Source organism: Arachis stenosperma, chromosome 7, assembly GCF_014773155.1.
Source record: "Arachis stenosperma cultivar V10309 chromosome 7, arast.V10309.gnm1.PFL2, whole genome shotgun sequence".
NCBI lineage: Eukaryota > Viridiplantae > Streptophyta > Magnoliopsida > Fabales > Fabaceae > Arachis > Arachis stenosperma.
Genome location: NC_080383.1, coordinates 29,457,358 through 29,481,683, shown reverse-complemented (window position 1 = coordinate 29,481,683; position 24,326 = coordinate 29,457,358). Strand labels below are relative to the sequence as shown.

At 37.0% G+C, this 24,326-nt stretch overlaps 1 protein-coding gene and 1 non-coding gene across 2 annotated transcripts; one reads left to right on the top strand and one right to left on the bottom strand.

Moving 5' to 3' along the window:
• The first annotated feature begins 1,543 nt into the window (after nt 1-1,543).
• LOC130943097 (small nucleolar RNA R71) lies at nt 1,544-1,651 on the top strand. Its single transcript, XR_009071631.1, has one exon. It is a non-coding gene; the product is annotated as a small nucleolar RNA R71 (small nucleolar RNA).
• A 17,942-nt stretch (nt 1,652-19,593) lies between these two features.
• Nucleotides 19,594-23,259, bottom strand: LOC130941261 (omega-3 fatty acid desaturase, endoplasmic reticulum-like). The gene is made up of 8 exons (XM_057869694.1): nt 22,889-23,259; nt 22,660-22,749; nt 22,458-22,524; nt 22,240-22,332; nt 21,943-22,128; nt 21,301-21,381; nt 20,927-21,064; nt 19,594-20,008 (listed from the first exon to the last, which is right to left on the bottom strand). Exons 1-8 carry the CDS (start codon nt 23,173-23,175, stop codon nt 19,820-19,822), a joined length of 1,131 nt encoding a protein of 376 aa, XP_057725677.1. The 5' UTR covers nt 23,176-23,259; the 3' UTR covers nt 19,594-19,819.
• Between the last annotated feature and the right edge of the window lie 1,067 nt (nt 23,260-24,326).

Here is a 24,326-nt window from a genome sequence, read left to right as displayed (position 1 = left end):
TTGAGAGAAGCTTTTCATGCTTCCTCTCCATGGTGACAGAGGAATATCCTTGAGCCTTAAACACAAAGGATTCTTCATTCACTTGAATGATCAATTCTCCTCTGTCCACATCAATCACAGCCTTTGCTGTGGCTAGGAAGGGTCTGCCAAGGATGATGGATTCATCCATGCACTTCCCAGTCTCTAGGACTATGAAATCAGTAGGGATGTAATGGTCTTCAACTTTTACCAGAACATCCTCTACAAGTCCATAAGCTTGTTTTCTTGAATTGTCTGCCATCTCTAGTGAGATTCTTGCAGCTTGTACCTCAGAGATCCCTAGCTTCTCCATTACAGAGAGAGGCATGAGGTTTACACTTGACCCTAAGTCACACAGAGCCTTCTTGAAGGTCATGGTGCCTATGGTACAAGGTATTGAAAACTGCCCAGGATCTTATCTCTTTTGAGGTAATTTCTGCCTAGACAAGTCATCCAGTTCTTTGGTGAGCAAAGGGGGTTCATCCTTCCAAGTCTCATTACCAAATAACTTGTCATTTAGCTTCATGATTGCTCCAAGGTATTTAGCAACTTGCTCTTCAGTGACATACTCATCCTCTTCAGAGGAAGAATACTCATCAGAGCTCATGAAAGGCAGAAGTAAGTCCAATGGAATCTCTATGGTCTCATTTTGAGTCCCAGATCCCCATGGTTCCTCATTGGGGAACTCATTGGAGGCTAGTGCACGCCCATTGAGGTCTTCCTCAGTGGCGTTCACTGCCTCTCCATCCTCTCCAAATTCGGCCATATTGATGGCTTTGCACTCTCCTTTTGGATTTTCTTCTGTGTTGCTTGGGAGAGTACTAGGAGGGAGTTCAGTAATTTTCTTGCTCAGCTGACCCACTTGTCCTTCCAAATTCCTAATGGAGGACCTTGTTTCATTCATGAAACTTTGAGTGGTCTTTATTAGATCAGAGACCATTGTTGCTAAGTCAGAGTGGCTTTGCTTAGAATTCTCTGTCTGTTGCTGAGAAGATGATGGAAAAGGCTTGCCATTGCTAAACCTGTTTCTTCCACCATTATTGTTGTTGAAACCTTGTTGGGGTCTCTGTTGATCCTTCCATGAAAAATTTGGATGATTTCTCCATGAAGAATTATAGGTGTTTCCATAGGGTTCTCCCATGTAATTCACCTCTTCCATTGAAGGGTTCTCAGGATCATAAGCTTCTTCTTCAGATGAAGCATCCTTAGTACTGCCTGGTGCATTTTGCATTCCAGACAGACTTTGAGAAATCAAATTGACTTGCTGAGTCAATATTTTGTTCTGAGCCAATATGGCATTCAGAGTATCAATCTCAAGAACTCCTTTCTTCTGATTTGTCCCATTGTTCACAGGATTCCTTTCAGAAGTGTACATGAATTGGTTATTTGCAACCATTTCAATTAGCTCTTGAGCCTCTGCAGGCGTCTTCTTCAAATGAAGAGATCCTCCAGCAGAGCTATCCAAAGACATCTTGGATAGTTCAGAGAGACCATCATAGAAAATACCTATGATGCTCCATTCAGAAAGCATATCAGAGGGACACTTTCTGATCAATTGTTTGTATCTTTCCCAAGCTTCATAGAGGGATTCACCTTCCTTCTGTCTGAAGGTTTGGACTTCCACTCTAAGCTTACTCAATTTTTGAGGTGGAAAGAACTTTGCCAAGAAGGCATTGACTAGCTTTTCCCAAGAGTTCAGGCTGTCTTTAGGTTGTAAGTCCAACCATATTCTAGCTCTGTCTCTTACAGCAAAAGGGAATAGCATAAGTCTGTAGACCTCAGGGTCAACCCCATTAGTCTTGACAGTGTCACAGATTTGCAAGAACTCAGCTAAAAACTGATGAGGATATTCCAATGGAAGTCCATGGAACTTGCAATTCTGTTGCATTAGAGAAACTAATTGAGGCTTAAGCTCAAAGTTGTTTGCTCCAATGGCAGGGATAGAGATGCTTCTCCCATAGAAGTCGGGAGTAGGTGCAGTAAAGTCACCCAGCACCTTCCTTGCATTGTTGGCATTGTTGTTGTTTTCGGCTGCCATGGTTTCTTCTTCTTTGAAGATTTCTGTTAGGTCCTCTACAGAGAGTTGTGCCTTAGCTTCTCTTAGCTTTCGCTTCAAGGTCCTTTCAGGTTCAGGGTCAGCTTCAACAAGAATGCTTTTGTCTTTGTTCCTGCTCATATGAAAGAGAAGAGAACAAGAAAATATGGAATCCTCTATGTCACAGTATAGAGATTTCTTGAGGTGTCAGAGAAAAAGAAAAATAGAAGGAAGAGGTAGAAGAATTTGAACTTAGTGAGATAGAGTTCGAATTGTGCATTGAGGAGGAGTGGTACTCCATAAATAGAAGGATGTGAGAAGAGGGGAAGAAATTTTCGAAAATTAATTAAAAAAAACATTTTTAAAAACATTTTGAAAAATTGATTGATAATTTTCGAAAACTAAAAGTGGGAAAGAAATCAAGTGATTTTTGAAAAAGATTTTGAAATTAGAAATTAAAAAGATATGATTGAAAACTTTTTTTTTGAAAAAGATGTGATTTAAAAGTTATGGTTTTAAAAAGATATGATTGAAAAGATATGATTTGAAAAACAATTTAAAAAGATTTGATTTTAAAAAATAATGACTTGACTAACAAGAAAAGATATGATTCAGACATTAAACCTTTCTCAACAGAAAAGGCAACATACTTGAAATGTTGAATCAAATCATTAATTGATAGCAAGTATCTTTGAAAAAGGAAAGAAATTGATTTTGAAAACATTTGATTGAAAAGATTTGATTTGAAAAAGATTTGATTTTGAAAAACTTTGAAAACTTGAAAAAAATTTGCATTGAAAACAAAATCTTCCCTCTTGTGCCATCCTGGCGTTAAACGCCCAGAATGGTGCACATTCTGGCGTTTAACGCCCAATGCACTACCTTTTTGGGCGTTAAACGCCCAACCAGGCACCCTGGCTGGCGTTTAAACGCCAGTCTGTCCTTCTTCACTGGGCGTTTTGAACGCCCAGCTTTTTCTGTGTAATTCCTCTGCTGCATGTTCTGAATCTTCAGTTCCCTGTACTATTGACTTGAAAATAGAACCAAGATCAAATAAACAATGCATGCAAGACACCAAACTAAAAATTAGACACTAGACTCAAACAAGAAACATAAAATCTTTTTTGGTTTTTTATGATTTTGTAATTTTTTTGTGCTTTTTCGAAAATTATATGAAAATAGAAAATAAAGGTTTCAGAATTCTTAATTTGGATTCCAGGAATCATTGCAATGCTAGTCTAAGACTCCGGTCCAGGAATTAGACATGGCTTCACAGCCAGCCAAGCTTTCAAAGAAAGCTTCGGTCCAAAACACTAGACATGGCCAATGGCCAGCCAAGCCTCAGCAGATCATTGCTCCAATAGCAAGTTTGATAGAAATCAACAAGCTCTTGTGATGATAAGTTGAAACCTCGGTCCAATAAGATTAGACATGGCTCCTCAGCCAGCCAGATTTCAACAGATCATCATGAAACTCTAGAATTCATTTTTAAAGAAATTCTGAAAAAATTACCTAATCTAAGCAACAAGATGAACCGTCAGTTGTCCATACACGAAACAATCCCCGGCAACGGCGCCAAAAACTTGGTGCACGAAATTGTGATCATCAATGGCGCCATCAACATGGTACGCTCATTGCAATCTCAACTCTTTATCACAACTCCGCACAACTAACCAGCAAGTGCACTGAGTCGTCCAAGTAATAAACCTTACGCGAGTAAGGGTCGATCCCACGGAGATTGTTGGTATGAAGCAAGCTATGGTCACCTTGTAAATCTTAGTCAGGCAGACTCAAATGGGTATAGATGATATATGAATAAAACATAAAGATAAAGATAGAGATACTTATGCAATTCATTGGTGAGAACTTCAGATAAGCGAATGGAGATGCTTTGTCCCTTCCGTCTCTCTGCTTTCCTACTGTCTTCGTCCAATCCTTCTTACTCCTTTCCATGGCAAGCTTATGCAAGGGTTTCACCGTTGTCAGTGGCTACCTCCCATCCTCTCAGTGGAAATGTTCAACGCACCCTGTCACGACACGGCTATCCATCTGTCGGTTCTCAATCAGGCCGGAATAAAATCCAGTGATTCTTTTGCGTCTGTCACTAACGCCCCGCCCTCAGGAGTTTGAAGCACGTCACAGTCATTCAATCATTGAATCCTACTCAGAATACCACAGACAAGGTTAGACCTTCCGGATTCTCTTGAATGCCGCCATCAGTTCTAGCCTATACCACGAAGACTCTGATCTCACAGAATGGCTGGCTCGTTTGTCAGGCGAGCGCTCGGTTGTCAGGCGATCAACCATGCATCGTGTATCAGGAATCCAAGAGATATTCACCCAATCTAAGGTAGAACGGAGGTGGTTGTCAGTCACACGTTCATAGGTGAGAATGATGATGAGTGTCACGGATCATCACATTCATCAAGTTGAAGAACAAGTGATATCTTGGAACAAGAACAAGCGGAATTGAATAGAAGAACAATAGTAATTGCATTAATACTCGAGGTACAGCAGAGCTCCACACCTTAATCTATGGTGTGTAGAAACTCCACCGTTGAAAATACATAAGAACAAGGTCTAGGCATGGCCGTGAGGCCAGCCCCCAAATGATCTAAGAACTAGATGTCCAAAGATGAAAAATTCAATAGTAAAGGGTCCTATTTATAGGGAACTAGTAGCTTAAGAATTACAAAGATGAGTAAATGACATAAAAATCCACTTCCGGGCCCACTTGGTGTGTGCTTGGGCTGAGCATTGAAGCATTTTCGTGTAGAGACTTCTCTTGGAGTTAAACGCCAGCTTTTGTGCCAGTTTGGGCGTTTAGCTCCCACTTTGGTGCCAGTTCCGGCGTTTAACGCTGGGAATTCTGAAGGTGACTTTGAACGCCAGTTTGGGCCATCAAATCTTGGGCAAAGTATGGACTATCATATATTGCTGGAAAGCCCAGGATGTCTACTTTCCAAGGCCGTTGAGAGCGCGCCAATTAGGCTTCTGTAGCTCCAGAAAATCCACTTCGAGTACAGGGAGGTCAGAATCCAACAGCATCTGCAGTCCTTTTCAGTCTCTGAATCAGATTTTTGCTCAGGTCCCTCAATTTCAGCCAGAAAATACCTGAAATCACAGAAAAACACACAAACTCATAGTAAAGTCCAGAAAAGTGAATTTTAATTAAAAACTAATAAAAATATACTAAAAACTAACTAAATCCTACTAAAAACATACTAAAAACAATGCCAAAAAGCGTATAAATTATCCGCTCATCACCTTCCTTCTAGCTCCTCGACCTTCGAGGTCGTCTGATGAGCGGATAATTTGTACGCTTTTTGGCATTGTTTTTAGTATGTTTTTAGTATATTTTAGTTAGTTTTTATTATATTCTTATTAGTTTTTAGTTAAAATTCACTTTTATGGACTTTACTATGAGTTTGTGTGTTTTTCTGTGATTTCAGGTATTTTCTGGCTGAAATCGAGGGTCCTGAGCAAAAATCTGATTCAGAGGCTGAAAAGGACTGCAGATGCTGTTGGATTCTGACCTCCCTGCACTCGAAGGGGATTTTCTGGAGCTACAGAAGCCTAATTGGCGCGCTCTCAACGGCGTTGGAAATTAGACATCCTGGGCTTTCCAGCAATGTATAATAGTCCATACTTTGCCCGAGATTTGATGGCCCAAACCGGCGTTGCAAATCAGCTTCATAATTCCCGGCGTTTAACGCTGGAACTGGCATAAAAATTGGAGTTAAACACCCAAACTGGCACAAAAGCTGGCGTTTAACTCCAAGAAGAGTCTCTACACGAAAATGCTTCAATGCTCAGCCCAAGCACACACCAAGTGAGCCCGAAAGTGGATTTTTCTGTCATTTACTCATTTCTGTAAACCCTATGTTACTAGTTCACTGTTAATAGGATCTTTTGACATTGTATCTCTACCTCATGACACTTTACACGTTTCTCATTATATCTTCTACAGCATGAGTCTCTAAACCCCATGGTTGGGGGAGAGGAGCTCTGCTGTGTCTTGATGGATTAATGCAATTACTACTGTTTTTCATTCAATCACGCTTGCTTCTATTCTAAGATATCACTTGTTCCTAAACCTGATGAATGTGATGATCCGTGACACTCATCATCATTCTCACCCATGAACGTGTGCCTGACAACCACCTCCGTTCTATCTTAGATTGAGTAGATATCTCTTGGATTCCTTAACCAGAATCTTCGTGGTATAAGCTAGAATTGATGGCGGCATTCAAGAGAATCCGGAAGGTCTAAACCTTGTCTGTGGTATTCTGAGTAGGATTCAATGATTGAATGACTGTGACGAGTTTCAAACTCGCGATTGTGGGGCGTTAGTGACAGACGCAAAAGAATCACTGGATTCTATTCCGACATGATCGAGAACCGACAGCTGAATAGCCGTGCCGTGACAGGGTGCGTTGAACATTTTCACTGAGAGGATGGGAGGTAGCCATTGACAACGGTGAAACCCTACATACAGCTTGCCATGGAAGGAGCCTTGCGTGTTTGAAGAAGAAGACAGTAGAAAAGCAGAGGTTCAGAAGATAGAGCATCTCCAAAACCTCAACCTGTTCCCCATTACTGCAAAACAAGTACTTATTTCATGATCTTTTGCTTTTCACAATCAATCCTGATAATTTTTAATATCCTGACTAAGAGTTACAAAATAACTATAGCTTGCTTCAAGCCGACAATCTCTGTGGGATCGACCCTTACTCACGTAAGGTATTACTTGGACGACCCAGTGCACTTGCTGGTTAGTTGTGCGGGATTGCAAAGTGTGATTGCAATTTCGTGCACCAAGTTTTTGGCGCCGTTGCCGGGGATTGTTCGAGTTTGGACAACTGACGGTTTATCTTGTTGCTTAGATTAGGACTGTTTTATTTTTGTTGGTTTAGAGTCTTTTATTTGACTTTAGTTTCATATTTTAGGTTTGGTGTCTTTTGTGCTTTTATTCACTTAAAAATTTTTCAAAAATTTGTTCTTGGTGTTCATCTTGACCTTCAAAGTGTTCTTGGTGTTCATCTTGATATTCAAAGTTTTCTTGTTTGTTCTCTTTGTTTTGATCTAAAATTTTTAAGTTTAGTGTCTTTTTGTTGTTTTTCTCTTTCCTCATTAAAATTTAAAAATAAAAAAATATCCTTTCCTTATTTTACTCATAATTTTTGAAATTTTGCATTAATTTAGTCAAAGATTTTTAAAATCATATCTTTTTTTTAGTCAAGTCAAAATTCTAATCTCAAAAATTGATCTTCTCAAATCTTTTTTCAAAAATCAAATCTTTTTAATTGCAATCATATTTTCAATCATATCTTTTTAATTGCTAATTCCAAAATCTTTTTAATTAACTAATTGATTTAGTTTTCAATTTGCTTTGATCTTATTTTCTTTCAGTTTTCGAAATTTTATTTATTTTCCATTTATTTTATTTTATTTTATTTTTCGGTCACTTTTAATAAAAAAAATTTACTTTACTTGTGAATTCATATCATATTCCCTTTCTCCATCACAGACCTAAGTGGAATTGAACAGTCCAGAAGGACTCTGGGGTCATATGCTAACCCCATTACAGCTGCATATGGGAGTAGCATCTGTATACCTCCCATTAAAGCAAGCAGCTTTGAGCTAAATCCTCAACTCATTATCATTGTGCAGCAAAATTGCCAGTATTCCGGTCTTCCACAAGAAGAACCTACTGAGTTTCTGGCACAATTCTTACAACTTGCTGACACAGTACGTGATAAAGAGGTGGATCAGGATGTCTACAGATTATTACTGTTTCCATTTGCTGTAAAAGATCAAGCTAAGAGGTGGTTGAATAACTAACCTACAACAAGCATAAAGACATGGAAACAGTTATCAGATAAATTTCTGAATCAATTTTACCCTCCAAAAAGGATGACACAGCTAAGGCTTGACATCCAAGGCTTTAAACAAAAGGATAATGAATCCCTTTATAATGCCTGGGAGAGGTATAGAGGTATGCTAAGAAAATGCCCCTCTGAAATGTTTTCAGAGTGGGTACAGTTAGACATCTTCTACTATGGGCTTACAGAAAAAGCTCAGATGTCTCTAGACCACTCAGCTGGTGGATCTATACATATGAGGAAGACGATTGAGGAGGCTCAAGAGCTTATAGATACTGTTGCTAGAAATCAACATTTGTACTCTAGCAATGAGTTCTCCACAAAAGAAGAAGTTATGGCAGTAGCCACTGATCCTAATCCTCAAGAACAGATGATTGAGCTTAATCAGCAATTACACCTGATGACAAAACAGTTAGCAGAATTTAAAGAGATGCTCCAAGAAACTAAAATTGCTAACAAGAACATAGAATCACAGTTGAATCAGGCAAAACAGCAGCTATCTAAACTGATAACAGAAGAAGTTATGGCAGTAGCCACTGATCCTAATCCTCAAGAACAGATGATTGAGCTTAATCAGCAATTACACCTGATGACAAAACAGTTAGCAGAATTTGAAGAGATGCTCCAAGAAACTAAAATTGCTAACAAGAACATAGAATCACAGTTGAATCAGGCAAAACAGCAGCTATCTAAACAGATAACAGAAGAATGCCAAGCAGTTCAACTGGGGAGTGGGAAGACATTGAATAACACTGCTCAAAGTAGCAAAAAGCCAATAAAGGAACAATTGACAGAGGATAGCCAAACCACTATCCAAAATCCATCTGAGGACAGTAAGAGCCCAGAGAGGAATACTCTTGGCGTTCAAACGCCAGAAAAGGGGGGAAAGCTGGCGTTAAACGCCCATTCCCTACCCAGTTCTGGCGTTCAAACGCCAGAAAAGGGGAAAAAGTTGGCGTTAAACGCCCATTTTCCACCCAATCCTGGCGTTCAAACGCCAATGGGGAATCAGACACCTGAGAGTGCTGATAGTAACCCCCTCTAAAAAGGCTTCTCCAACCACTTCTGTAAGGAATAAACCTGCAGCAACTAAGGTTGAAGAATATAAAGCCAAGATGCCTTATCCTCAGAAACTCCGCCAAGCGGAGCAGGATAAGCAATTTGCCCGCTTTGCAGACTACCTAAGGACTCTTGAAATAAAGATTCCGTTTGCAGAGGCACTTTAGCAAATACCTTCTTATGCTAAGTTCATGAAAGAGATCTTAAGTCATAAGAAGGATTGGAGAGAAACTGAAAAAGTATTTCTCACTGAAGAATGCAGTGCAGTCATTCTGAAAAGCTTACCAGAAAAGCTTCAAGATCCAGGAAGCTTTATGATACCATGCACATTAGAAGGTGCTTGCACCAAGACAGCCCTGTGTGACCTTGGAGCAAGCATCAATCTAATACCTGCATCCACTATCAGAAAGCTTGGGTTGACTGAAGAAGTCAAACCAACCCGGATATGCCTCCAACTTGCTGATGGCTCTATTAAATATCCATCAGGCATAATTGAGGACATGATTGTCAAGGTTGGGCCATTCGCCTTTCCAACTGACTTTGTAGTGCTGGAAATGGAGGAGCACAAGAGTGCAACTCTCATTCTAGGAAGACCTTTCCTAGCAACTGGACGAACTCTTATTGATGTACAAAAAGGGGAAGTAACCCTGAGAGTCAATGAGGATGAGTTCAAGTTGAATGTTGTCAAAGCTATGCAGCATCCAGACACATCAAATGACTGCATGAGCGCTGATATTATTGACTCTTTGGTGGAGGAGGTCAATATGACTGAAAGTCTTGAATCAGAGCTAGAGGACATCTTTAAAGATGTTCAGCCTGATCTAGAGGAACTAAAGGAAATAAAAGAAATTCTGAAAATTCCTCAAGAAGAAGATAAGCCTCCTAAACTGGAGCTCAAGCCACTACCACCATCCCTGAAATATGCATTTCTGGGAGAAGGTGACACTTTTCCAGTGATCATAAGCTCTGCTTTAAATCCACAGGAAGAGGAAGCACTAATTCAAGTGCTAAGAACACACAAGACAGCTCTTGGGTGGTCCATAAGTGATCTTAAGGGCATTAGCCCAGCAAGATGCATGCACAAGATCCTATTGGAGGATGATGCTAAGCCAGTGGTTCAACCACAAAGGCGGCTAAATCCCGCCATGAAGGAGGTGGTGCAGAAAGAGGTCACTAAGTTACTAGAGGCTGGGATTATTTATCCTATTTTTGATAGCCCCTGGGTGAGCCCTGTCCACGTTGTCCCCAAGAAGGGAGGCATAACAGTGGTTCATAATGAAAAGAATGAACTGGTTCCTACAAGAACAGTTACAGGGTGGCGTATGTGTATTGACTACAGAAGGCTCAACACAACCACCAGGAAGGATAATTTTCCTTTACCATTCATAGACCAGATGCTAGAGAGACTGACAGGTCATGAATATTACTGCTTTTTGGATGGCTATTCAGGTTATAACCAAATTGCAGTAGATCCTCAAGACCAAGAGAAAACAGCATTTACATGTCCTTCTGGAGTATTTGCCTACAGAAGGATGCCTTTTGGTCTGTGCAATGCACCTGCAACCTTTCAAAGGTGCATGCTCTCTATCTTCTCAGATATGGTAGAGAAATTTCTGGAAGTCTTCATAGATGACTTTTCAGTATTTGGAGACTCATTCAGCTCCTGCCTTAACATCTAGCACTTGTTCTGAAAAGATGCCAAGAGACCAACCTAGTTTTAAACTGGAAAAAATGTCACTTCATGGTGACTGAAGGAATTGTCCTTGGGCATAAAATTTCGAACAAAGGAATAGAGGTGGATCAAGCTAAGGTGGAGGTAATTGAAAAATTACCACCACCTGCCAATGTTAAGGCAATCAGAAGCTTTCTAGGGCATGCAGGATTCTACAAAAGGTTTATAAAGGATTTTTCAAAAATTGCCAAACCTCTGAGTAATCTGCTAGCTGCTGACACTCTATTTATCTTTGATAATGAGTGTCTGCAGGCGTTTGAGACTCTGAAAGCTAAGCTGGTCACAGCACCAGTCATCTCTGCACCAAACTGGACATTACCATTTGAACTAATGTGTGATGCCAGTGACCATGCCATTGGTGCAGTTTTGGGACAAAGGCATGGTAAGCTTCTGCACGTCATTTATTATGGCAGCCGTATTCTAAATGATGCACAGAAGAACTACACAACCACAGAAAAGGAATTACTTGCAGTGGTTTATGCCCTTGACAAGTTCAGATCTTATTTAGTAGGATCAAAAGTGATTGTGTACACTAACCATGCTGCTCTTAAATATCTACTCACAAAGCAGGATTCAAAACCCAGGCTCATAAGATGGGTGTTGCTTTTGCAGGAGTTTAATATAGAAATAAGAGACAGAAAAGGGACAGAGAATCAAGTAGCTGATCACCTGTCCCGGATAGAACCAGTAGCAGGAGCATCTCTCCCTCCTACTGAGATCTCTGAAGCCTTTTCGGATGAGCAATTATTTGCTATTCAGGAAGCTCCGTGGCTTGCAGACAGTGCAAACTATAAGACTCAAGGTTCTCCTTCTGTAACCATGGAAAAGAAGCATGAAGAGCTTCTCTCAAAACAGAGTCAAATAGAGCCCCCACAGTCAAACTCTAAGTTTGGTGTTGGAAGGTCACAACCAAACTCTAAGTTTGGTGTTGGAGAGGTTCCAACATTGCTTTGAACATCTGTGAGGCTCCATGAGAGCCCACTGTCAAGCTACTGAAATTAAAAAAGCGCTTGTTGGGAGGCAACCCAATGTTATATTTATTATTTTCCTTTGTGATTTTATGTTTTCTATAGGTTGATGATCATGGAAGGTCACAAAATTAATTGAAAAAGCAGAAACAGAATGAAAAACAGAAAGAAAAATAGCTCACCCTGGAGGAAAACCTTGCTGGCGTTTAAACGCCAGTAAGGGCAGCAAATGGGCGTTTAACGCCCAGTCTGGCACCATTCTGGGCGTTTAACGCCAGAAAGGGGCACCAGACTGGCGTTAAACGCCAGGAATGGGCACCAAGCTGGCGTTAAACGCCAGAAATGGGCACTAGCCCGGCGTTTAACGCCAGGATTGGCAGTAGGAGCATTTTTGCTCGCCACTTGGTGCAGGGATGAATTATCCTTGACACCTCAGGATCTGTGGACCCCACAGGATCCCCACCTACCCCACCACTCTCTCTCTTCTTTCTTCTTTTGCTCGGGGACGAGCAAACCTTCTAAGTTTGGTGTGGTAAAAGCGTTGCTTTTTGTTTCTCCATAACCATTTTTGGCACCTAAGGCCGGAGAAACCTCTAGAAAGAGGAAAGGGAAGGCAAAAGCTTCCACCTCAGAGCCATGGGAGATGGAGAGATTCATCTCAAGGGATGCACTTTCCTCCACAAAACTATTGGGAGCAAATCAACACCTCCCTAGGAGAATTGAGTTCCAACATGGGACAACTAAGGGTGGAGCACTAAGAACATTCCATCCTCCTCCATGAAATTAAAAAAGATCATAGAATCATGAGAGAGGAGCAACAAAAGCAAGGAAGAGACATTGAGGAGCTCAAGTACTCCATAAGATCTTCAAGAGAAAGAACAAGCCGCCATCACTAAGGTGGACCCGTTCTTTAATTTCCTTGTTCTTTATTTTCTTGTTTTTCGAATTTCATGCTTATGTTTATCCATGTTTGTGTCTTGTGATCATTAGTATCTTAGTGTCTATGCCTTAAAGTTATGAATGTCCTATGAATCCATCACCTTTCTTAAATGAAAAATGTTCTTAATTGAAAAAGAGAAGAATTGCATGAATTTTGAATTTTATAACAGATTAATTATTTTGATGTGGTGGCAATACTTTTGTTTTCTGAATGTATGCTTAAACAGTGCATATGTCTTTTGAATTTGTTGTTCATGATTGGTTGGCTCTTGAAAGAATGATGAAAAAGGAGACATGTTACTGAGGATCTGAAAAATCATAAAAATGATTCTTGAAGCAAGAAAAAGCAGTGAATACAAAAAAAAAATGGAAGCGGAAAAAAAAAGAGAAAAGAGAAAAAAAAAACGAAAAAAAAGGGAAAAAAAAGAAAGAAAAAGAAAGAAATAAAGTTGTGATCCAAGGCAAAAAGAGTGTGCTTAAGAACCCTGGACACCTCTAATTGGGGACTCTAGCAAAGCTGAGTCACAATCTGAAAAGGTTCACCCAATTATGTGTCTGTGGCATGTATGTATCCGGTGGTAATACTGGAAGACAGAGTGCTTTGGGCCACGGCCAAGACTCATAAAGTAGCTGTGTTCAAGAATCATCATACTTAACTAGGAGAATCAATAACACTATCTAGATTCTGAGTTCCTATAGAAGCCAATCATTCTGAATTTCAAAGGATAGAGTGAGATGCCAAAACTGTTCAGAGGCAAAAAGCTAAAAGCCCCGCTCATCTAATTAATACTGATCTTCATAGATGTTTTTGGAATTCATTGCATATTCTCTTCTTTTTATCTTATTTGATTTTCAGTTGCTTGGGGACAAGCAACAACTTAAGTTTGGTGTTGTGATGAGCGGATAATTTGTACGCTTTTTGGCATTATTTTTAGTATGTTTTTAGTATATTTTAGTTAGTTTTTATTATATTCTTATTAGTTTTTAGTTAAAATTCACTTTTATGGACTTTACTATGAGTTTGTGTATTTTTCTGTGATTTCAGGTATTTTCTGGCTGAAATCGAGAGTCCTGAGCAAAAATCTGATTCAGAGGCTGAAAAGGACTGCAGATGCTGTTGGATTCTGACCTCCCTGCACTCGAAGGGGATTTTCTGGAGCTACAAAAGCCTAATTGGCGCGCTCTCAACGGCGTTGGAAAGTAGACATCCTGGGCTTTCCAGCAATGTATAATAGTCCATACTTTGCCCGATATTTGATGGCCCAAACCGGCGTTGCAAATCAGCTTCATAATTCCCGGCGTTTAACGCTGGAACTGGCATAAAAATTGGAGTTAAACACCCAAACTGGCACAAAAACTGGCGTTTAACTCCAAGAAGAGTCTCTACACGAAAATGCTTCAATGCTCAGCCCAAGCACACACCAAGTGGGCCCGGAAGTGGATTTTTCTGTCATTTACTCATTTCTGTAAACCCTATGTTACTAGTTCACTATTAATAGGATCTTTTGACATTGTATCTCTACCTCATGACACTTTACACGTTTCTCATTATATCTTCTACAGCATGAGTCTCTAAACCCCATGGTTGGGGGTGAGGAGCTCTGCTGTGTCTTGATGGATTAATGCAATTACTAATGTTTTTCATTCAATCACGCTTGCTTCTATTCTAAGATATCACTTGTTCCTAAACCTGATGAATGTGATGATCCGTGACACTCATCATCATTCTCACCCATGAACGTGTGCCTGACAACCACCTCCGTTCTATCTTAGATTGAGTAGATATCTCTTGGATTCCTTAACCAGAATCTTCGTGGTATAAGCTAGAATTGATGGCGGCATTCAAGAGAATCCGGAAGGTCTAAACCTTGTCTGTGGTATTCTGAGTAGGATTCAATGATTGAATGACTGCGACGAGCTTCAAACTCGCGATTGTGGGGCGTTAGTGACAGACGCAAAAGAATCACTGGATTCTATTCCGACATGATCGAGAACCGACAGCTGAATAGCCGTGCCGTGACAGGGTGCGTTGAACATTTTCACTGAGAGGATGGGAGGTAGCCATTGACAACGGTGAAACCCTACATACAGCTTGCCATGGAAGGAGCCTTGCGTGTTTGAAGAAGAAGACAGTAGAAAAGTAGAGGTTCAGAAGATAGAGCATCTCCAAAACCTCAACCTGTTCCCCGTTACTGCAAAACAAGTACTTATTTCATGATCTTTTGCTTTTCACAATCAATCCTGATAATTTTTAATATCCTGACTAAGAGTTACAAGATAACTATAGCTTGCTTCAAGCCGACAATCTCTGTGGGATCGACCCTTACTCACGTAAGGTATTACTTGGACGACCCAGTGCACTTGCTGGTTAGTTGTGCGGGATTGCAAAGTGTGATTGCAATTTCGTGCACCATCATCCCTAAAGAGCTGAGAGGAGCCTTCTCAAAGATATACAAGAGTTTGCCACAAACCCCCACCGCTTTAAGACTCTCCTCGACCATAGTGGTAAGGTGGCTCCGAACAGACATATCATCCATGCTTATACGAACATGGGGATAGATATTCTTTCGGACGAACGCAATAGTATCCGCCTTAACCTCACCAGAAGAGCCAGACTCTAAAGTCTTGCGCTTCTTTGGATCAGGGGAAGGTCGGACGACGGGGAGCGGCTGAGGGGGAGCTGAAGAAGAAATTACAATGGGCTTGGAAAGAGTCCCAATGTTCCGAGGAGGAGGAGGAGGAGAGATAACCCTGGCACCACCAACCCGAGCGCGAGACTTGGCTTTGGCCTCCTGGACTCTCTGGAAAGATTCTTGAGCGTTTGTCTTTGCCATTTCTGAAAAAGAAAAAAAAAACAATAGCTAAGGAATCTAACAAGTCGGTATGATCAATTGATAAGTCGGGAATTTAAAACAAGAAAAAGCTACCTAGCTGCGCTTGGATAAAGGTCGGAGACCCTTGGAGAAACTTTTTAGTATCCAAATATGGGGCCCTCCCCCACACTTCTCGGAGGAACCCCACAATGGCAGCCTCTACTTCATCCAGGTCATCCAGACCATATTTCTCACAAGGGGAGGCCTCCAGCCAGTATAAGGGAAAGCGAGGAGAAGAGTTATCATCCAGAAAAAAGGGGTGGTGACCCTCTACAGCTTGCACTTTGAAAAAATAATTTTTGAAGTCATGGAAGGATTCGTCAAAAATAGTGAAAATTCTCCGACCTTGTATGGCTCGGAAGGACACCCATTGCTGTTTGTTGTTTAGCCCACTAAAAGGCTTAGTCATATGGAAAAGAAAAAAGAAAATCCTCAAAGAGGTCGGGAAGTCCAAAGCTTGACTAATAAATTGATAAATTTTCAGAAAACCCCAAGAATTGGGGTGAAGTTGGGTAGGGGCAACTCGACAGTGATGCAAAACAGACATCTCAAAATCCGAAAAAGGAAGAAAGACACCCAGACGGGTGATCATACATTTATACATAAAGAAAAAATGAGAAGACGCCTCATTGGCCCTCCCAAAGCAAACCCGGTCTTCTGGACCCGGGACTACCAACTCATACTTCGGCTCGTCATCCTCAGAAACACAAATCCTGTGGTGAGTGCGAAGATGAGTAATAAACTCCGTATCGACCAAAGGTTCCTCTCCTAGGACTGTGACATCAACCCATTGAGAAAGAGCTTCTACAGAAAATATTTTTCTAAAAATACGATGAAAACCTACAAAGGGAAACGGAAAAAGAATAAAAAACGAGAGTCCCTAAGGGGATACGAAAGCCTAAAACGTCACCTCTCCCTCTCCAAAGAAAATAAAAGCATGCAATCACAAAAGCATGTCATAAAAATAAAACACTAACCTTTATCCAAAAGCAAAGGTTGGAAGAAGCAAAGGTCTCCGAATGCAAGAACAAAGCACGAACAAAGAAAGAAGAAATTTGAAAAATCGCAGAAACAAAAAAATGAAAGAGAGGGAAAGTATTTATAAACATGCTAAGGGGCATAAAGGTCAAAGCGGGGCAGTCATTAATGAGAATGCACCGTTACCAAAGCCTACGCACATCCCTAACGGACACGACGCTTGATTAGACGTAACTGTCAGAACAAAAAAGATACGAAAAAGTCACGTCGGTTTCAGAAAATCACGTCGGTCCTCCAAACAAGTCGACTACAACCCCGAGTAAAATACTCGAACCCAAGTCTTATAAAGATCTTGGGCTCAAGTAGGAGCACTGTTCATACCCTGGCCAAATAATAAAGGCCCAAGGTCCAAATAAAAGGCCTAGTCCAGAGGATTGAGCCTTTCTAAGCACCAACCTTTACACTAAGAAGTCGGTGTTAAACCCGACTTACTCCCAAGAAGTCGGGACGAAGAATAGTTGGCAGATAAGCACTCATTCAAATGAGTAACTGCCCCTAAAATCTCTCTAACTACTTTATCGAGCCATATCTTAACCTCCCTAAGATAATGGGACGGTTAACATCCTAAAAATATGGCACTACTCCAACGGTGGTTATTGGCTCACCACTATAAATACACTGACACCCCTCAGGTATCTCTAAACCCAATACTCTCTAGACCTGCTCACGCCCTTGCTAACTTAGGCATCGGAGTGTTTTTGCAGGTACCACCCCCATTCACTCACGAACACAAGTCGGAAGGAGGCTCCAACGTGCAAACTAGCTCGGAAACCACCATCCGCGGACGATTGGGCCAACCAAAGCCATCCATCTTATTAATCTCCGATTACCCACCGTAACAATACCCTTCGTTCAAATTTTATGACTAGTTAAAATTAGTTAAAATAAATTTCGATATTACCGTATCCTACATCATCAATTCACCATTATGCCATCCTTCAATATCTCCTACAAACACAATGCTAACCCCAGCCAACAACTCCAATAGCCACCTCCAACTAATAATTACATAATTTAGTATAAGATATCTCAATTATTGTAAAATATAAATAATTCATAAAATATAATGAGAATATAAAGTTAAATTTTTAATATTTTCAAGTGTAATTCAATTTATTTTGAATAATGAAATATTTGGATCCATTATTATCTTACTGTTGAGTATAATATTTTGAGTAAAAATACAACATATCCTTCCGTCATTGATAACTTCATTGCAGTCTTTTTGTTGTTTCTAAAACATTTGTTTCTTTCATATTTAAAGATTATAAGAGAATCTATGCTTTAACCATGTAAAGTATCCATTAATTAACTCTATTATTTCATAATTATTTTATTATTATTATTATTATAAAGAGAAAACAAATTGTAATCTTAACAAATAATTTTTCTCAATACATCATATATTCATATTGTACAATAGTTGAGAAAATACATTTGTTTTAAAACAAAATTGATAATGAAATTATAAAAATATTGTTATTTTGTAATATTTAGATAATAATGATTTATGAAATAAAATACATGAAATATATCAATATTTTATATTATTATCAACCATGAAAAGTATTTAAATATAACAAGTGATTCTGTATATATACCATTGATAAAGAACAAAAAAGAAAAATAATTAAAAATATATGATAACATAAGAGTTAATATTAAAAAAACTAAAATAAGTTAAATTGAAATTTCTGTTAAACTTTCATTTTGAGGGAAAGAATCATAATTAACTCATTATTTCTTAAACAAAATAATGGAATCATATTTTACATTATTTTAAGGTTACTTGACTTTTATGGTTTGAGTAAGGTTTGGTTTGATAAAATTTTTTAAAAAGATATTTGTGTTTTTTTTATTATTTTGTATTAGATAAATAAAAAATATTATATACTTGTACTTACAGTTTTTAAAAAATATAAGTATTTTTAAAATTATCTTTGACGAAATTTTTTAAAGTTGACTTGTGTTTATTAAAATTAAAATGTCTAATATAACTTTATACATTAATTAATTTTTAAATTTAACTTTTACAGTTATATTTATTATGATTTTGTGGTTATTAAAAATAATTTTTTGTTAGATTTTTATAAATGTAAGTGTTACAATTTTACATATCTATTTTCCTACTTATTCTAATAATTTTTGTAAGAACTTTATTTAGGAGTAGATGATGTAGCAGGTAAGTTGTAAATTCCAAGTTCTTTTTATGGATAGACAATGGTGTATTGACCTTAGATAGGGTTATATTAGGATATGCAAGGAGTAGGGTTTTAATTTCTAACCAACTAATAACCTAAACAAAAAAAAGGGGGTACTAATAACACAAAATTAATTAACTATGTTGATAACTTGATATGGTACCCTACGCTATACCCAAATACCTATCCATTCCCATATAAGGAAACTCATATACTATATTATTTATTAGTAATATCTGTGAAAAAGACGCCAAATAATGGTTTAGTAGTTAATCACGCCAGTGGTTGATATATAGTTTGGAATTAATACTGAATTAATTACCAACATTAATTACATTCATAGCCCCTAATAGTCAAATATATACGCCACCAACCTTCAATTATAACAGCGAGGGCCCAAGACTTCAATGGCTACTATCTTTATGGTTGAGATACCATTAAGCTTATGTCCCCCAATAAATAAATAAATAAATAAATAAATCATATGGATGTATATATGTTCTATATATAAAAAATCTTATGTAGTAATAAAACATGCTAAAATTGATTATTCTTAGAAATTGCAGTTGAACTTTAATAATAAATTAAACTTTTTACTAATAAAGAGGGGAAAAAGGAGAAAAAAGAATATTCCTTTGCTTAGCATATGAGAAATAACATTAATGTACAGTAATAATAATGTTTGTAAATGACAAAGTAGTTAATATTATGTTAATTGTTATTTTTTTCCAATTTGAGTGGCATGGCATGGTGATTTATATTTATTTATTTAGAAGTAGTAGCTACATGTGTCATGTGAGTGCTGCTACAGCGCAAGCGGTGGAAATCATATCACACCCAAAAAATGAAGCTGACAATTCAAATATTTATTACCATTTTAGGTTATTACAAGTACTTCTTAGCAATGACGCCAACTATACTCTTGTGTGTCCCATTGTAGTAAATGAAATAAATCAGAGAGTGAGACCCATTTCACTGAAAAATAGAAGCAAAATCATGTGGCCACCTAGCATTAAACTCGTATAGATGAAATTAACAAGAATAAAAAGCATTTAAATAAAATAAGGTATACTAGTTGGACTTGTTATTGTTGTTGAGAAGGTAAGGATCAGATTGATAGTAAACAATATCTCCATTGTCACTGACATAGTGATCTTGCCCAATGCTTTGTAGCAAATACTTTATGAGATGAAATGGAAGTGGCCCAGATTTCTCTGGCTCCCGGTAATACTTTCCAAGTACTGGCTTTGCTGCTTCTGTCTGCAAATTTATTATATAAATATTGGACTCACTTTCTTGGACTAATAACAACAATTATTTCAATTTTGGACTTTTCTTTTTTCGTATCTTTATCAATTTGCAAAGTATCCACATTTTTATATTATTTGTCATTATGAGTTTGTCACTTTGTCTTCTATTTTGTTTGCTTAAATTATTCATTTTTTAAAAGTATCTTTTTCATTAAATATCAACTCCTTTTTAGTTATAAAAGATGTATTTATACAAATAAAAGAAGTCCCTTATTTACTCTTACATATTATTAATATATATATATATATATATATATATATATATATATATATATATAAAATTGTTATGTTATTTGTTAAAAAAGAAACCATCACTAAATTAGCTATGTATTATTATATATATGATAATATTTAATTATTTTTAATGTATATTACATATTTAATACGTATTTTATATAAATAACTGATTTAGTAACTCATTTTTAGACGAGCATATGTTTTAAAAGATTGAATACAACTATATGAAAATATATAAAAATATATGAGGATGTATGTAACTTTGTATTTGAGCTCCTCAATCATTTTGAGTCGAGACTTTGAAACCATTATCATAAAAGAATGGTTGATGTATATAAAAAAATTTACATCAATATCTAATTATATATTATCATATATATTAACAAAAATAAATAATATCTACACTTATTAATTAGTATTTTAAATAGTAGTATAAAGAAATCGATAGAAACCCTAAAGTAGTTTATGCTCTAAGTCCATTAAATTTAAAATATAATTAACGACTATATAATAATACATGGTACAATCTAATTAAGCATATATATATATATATATATATATATATATATACTCTGATCTATCAGGGTGCATTATTATATTAAATTAAATTAAGATGAAAAGTAGAAAGTACCGCTTCAAGCAAGTGATAGTGAGGAATTTGAGGGAAAAGATGATGGATCACATGAGTGCCAATATCATGATGAATATTATTAACCAAACCATAGTCACGATCCACCGTTGTAAGGCCACCCCTTAGATAACTCCATTCCTGCAAAGTTGTAACACATTCTTGTTGATATTTGATATTAGGCAGCAGCACACACTTCTAAGTTTAGAGATATGTGCATTCACATATACAAACATTAATCTTATTATAAAGTTGATGAATAAAACAGAGAAGCCCTGATATTTAGGAGTAACGGTCATCAATTTGAGATTAATAGAATATAATATCAAGTAGCAAAATTTGATACAACTTGATTAATTATATTGTTATATTACTACCTTTCCACGGTACCAAGGTAATTTCTGCTTGTAACCATGGTGATGCAAGTATGTGACAAAATCAAGCCACATGATGAAGATCTACATACACGGTGAAAACAAAACCAAGTGAGAAAGAATTGGTTTTACATATATGTTATTTGCATAAATTATTTTAAGAATAAATTAACATTTGTATGCATGAAAAATACTGACACAGATAAATGTACCTATATAAGAATAAAACGACAATTGTAACTACAGAAAATGGCTCTCGTATGTCAAGAGTACCCTAACGGATCAATTGCGTAACCATATTCTTGGCACACGGAAGCCATCTTCCGTAGTTAAGATTGTCGTTTTATTCTTACATTGGTATATTTGTCCGTATTTATATCTTTTATGAGTATAAATGATAATTTATTCATTATTTTAAAAAAGACGTATATTTTAAGTGGTATACAAAATGTGATTTTAAGTATTTTTTTTAATAAAATGTAATTTTATTATTATTAATTTATTACTGTTATTATTTATACACTACAATGTAAGAAAAAATAAAAGTTTGGACCTTAAATTAAGGTAAGAAATTCCATTTTACGAAAAGGGAATGAGATGAAAACGATAAAGTTAAAAAAAAAAAGTAAGAATGAAATTAATTACCAAATAAGGGATTCCATAGAGCTTGAGAATGGAAAGTGGAGTGACAATGAAGGACAGAAAGAGAAGCAGAGAAAACATGGCAACCCAACACATTGTTGAAATCATAACATCTTTTCTCTCATTTGGTGAGAACAATTTGCTGTATGGATTGAAATGAGAACCTTCCTTTCCAGGGCTTCTTCTCCACTGAAAATAATAATAAGACATGCAATTTCTCATATTAAAATAAATAAATATCACAACTTTGTTTATTATTATTACTTTCTCTGAAAATCAAAAAGAAATTAAAGCACTTACCAAGTAAAAGGGATAAGCAAAAATAGGGAAAGGTACAGTGAATCTCATGAGTTTGGTCACATTGTCTAGGCTTTTATAGATCTTCTCTGGCAACTAACACATGACAACAACAAAAAAAAAGAAAATAATAAAAATATTTATTTTTATAAAAAAAAGAAAATAATAAATTTTCTTTGCTATACAATGAAAAACCAAGGTTGAAGCTAGAAAACACTTACTGGAACCCATGACTCATCATTCTCAACATGTCCATGGTTTTGGTGGTGGGTCTTGTGGCTAATTCTCCTAAAAAAATAAAATAAAATAAAATAAAATCCCACAGTTTCATTGTCAAATCAAATTAAGAAATACATAAAACAAAAAAATTTGTTAAATAAATGAAGAAGAAGAACATAAGGGTGCTAAGAATAATGAACGAACCATCCATGGTATGGTACAAGAATTGAGGAGTGCAATATATGGCCCACAATACTATTCAGCTTTGCATTGTTTGAAAAACTTCCATGCCCACTGTTCATTGCCAATAGAAAATGCATAACATTTAACATAACATTATTAGCAAAAACAAAGGTAAATTGAATGAATCTAAAGCGGACAATATTGTTTGAATTACTTTTTTAATGTAACATTTATTTAATAATGTTCATACCAATCATGACCAAGAACAAAGAGTGCCCAGAACATTGTTCCCTGAAGAGGCCAATAGATTGGCCAAAAGAACCAACTATTGAAGTGAATTGCTGAAGCTAACAATGTAGCAACAAGAACCAAATCTCTTAGAACATAACTGAGGGATCTCCATGGATTCTTGACCCAGCAATGCCTTGGGATTGCAGCTCTTATATCTGCTATCTTGAATGGAGGAGGAGCACTAGCATCAAATTCATCATTTTCTTTTTTGTGTCCATTGGTATAAACAACATGGGACACTGCCATCTTTTTGTTTTGGTTATGGTGGTGGCTCTGTTTCAGGGTTGATGAAAGAGAGGTTTATAGAGACTTATAGCGGCTATGGCTAGAAGAACATGAAATGTTTTGAGAGGAACGCACATGAGTATAGGGTCAGTAATATATAATATAACAAAAAAAATGGAATAGTAACAGCATGAGATTCATGGGTTTTTTTATTGTTTTATTTTTTTGTGATTTTTTAGTTATTACAAGATATTTTTCTAGTGAATTTCTTAATTTAACTTTTCTTATATGTTTCCATTACTATCCCTGATCTAAATTATACATTTTTTATTTTGTCAAAAATAATATATTCAAAATAAATATATTTAAATGCAGGTTGTGTCTGAGTTTTGAATATACCAAAGTTTTTTTTTTAATTTTAAAATAACAAATATTCAAAGATTAGTAGAATTTATTATTGTAGAGAAACAACATTTTTTTAAATAACATAAATAATAGGTTAAAAAAAAGTTATTTTTAATTTAAAAATCAATATTTGAATTAATTAGATTTAATCATAATTTTGAATCCTTTTTTTTGCCGCAACCGTTCTTTCGCAATTCTGTGCTTCTGCCGCCATCACCGTTGTATCGCGATCCCTGTGTTCTCGTAGCTGCTGTCTTATTACTTGTTTCTTATCAACTAAGTCGAATGTTCATTTTACTATGTATGTGAATGGTTCTTTTCATTCTAAAAGGTAGCATTTGGTAGAGAGACAGAGACTGAGAGACAGATACTGAGAGACAAAAATTAAAATAAATCTCAGTATTGTGTTTGGTGTAAAATATCGTTCAAAATATAATACAGAGACTAAAATAAATGAAATGACCAAATTATCTCTACTAATTAAAAGAAAAAAAAAACAAAAATAAAACCCTCACCCAATCCTCTAGACAACCATTTTTCCTTTTTTCTCAATCCCCAATGTCTTCTGTCAGTTCACCTAATTTCGCCGCATCACTCTCCTACTTGGCGTCGAGTTCGCTGTCGACGAGGAAGCCTTGCCACCGTTTCTCCATTGCATCGCATACGGTTCTCTCTCTCTCTCTCTCTCTCTCTCTCTCTCTCTCTCTCTCTCTCTCTCTCTCTCTCTCTCTCTCTCTCTCTCTCTCTCTCTCTCTCTCTCTCTCTCT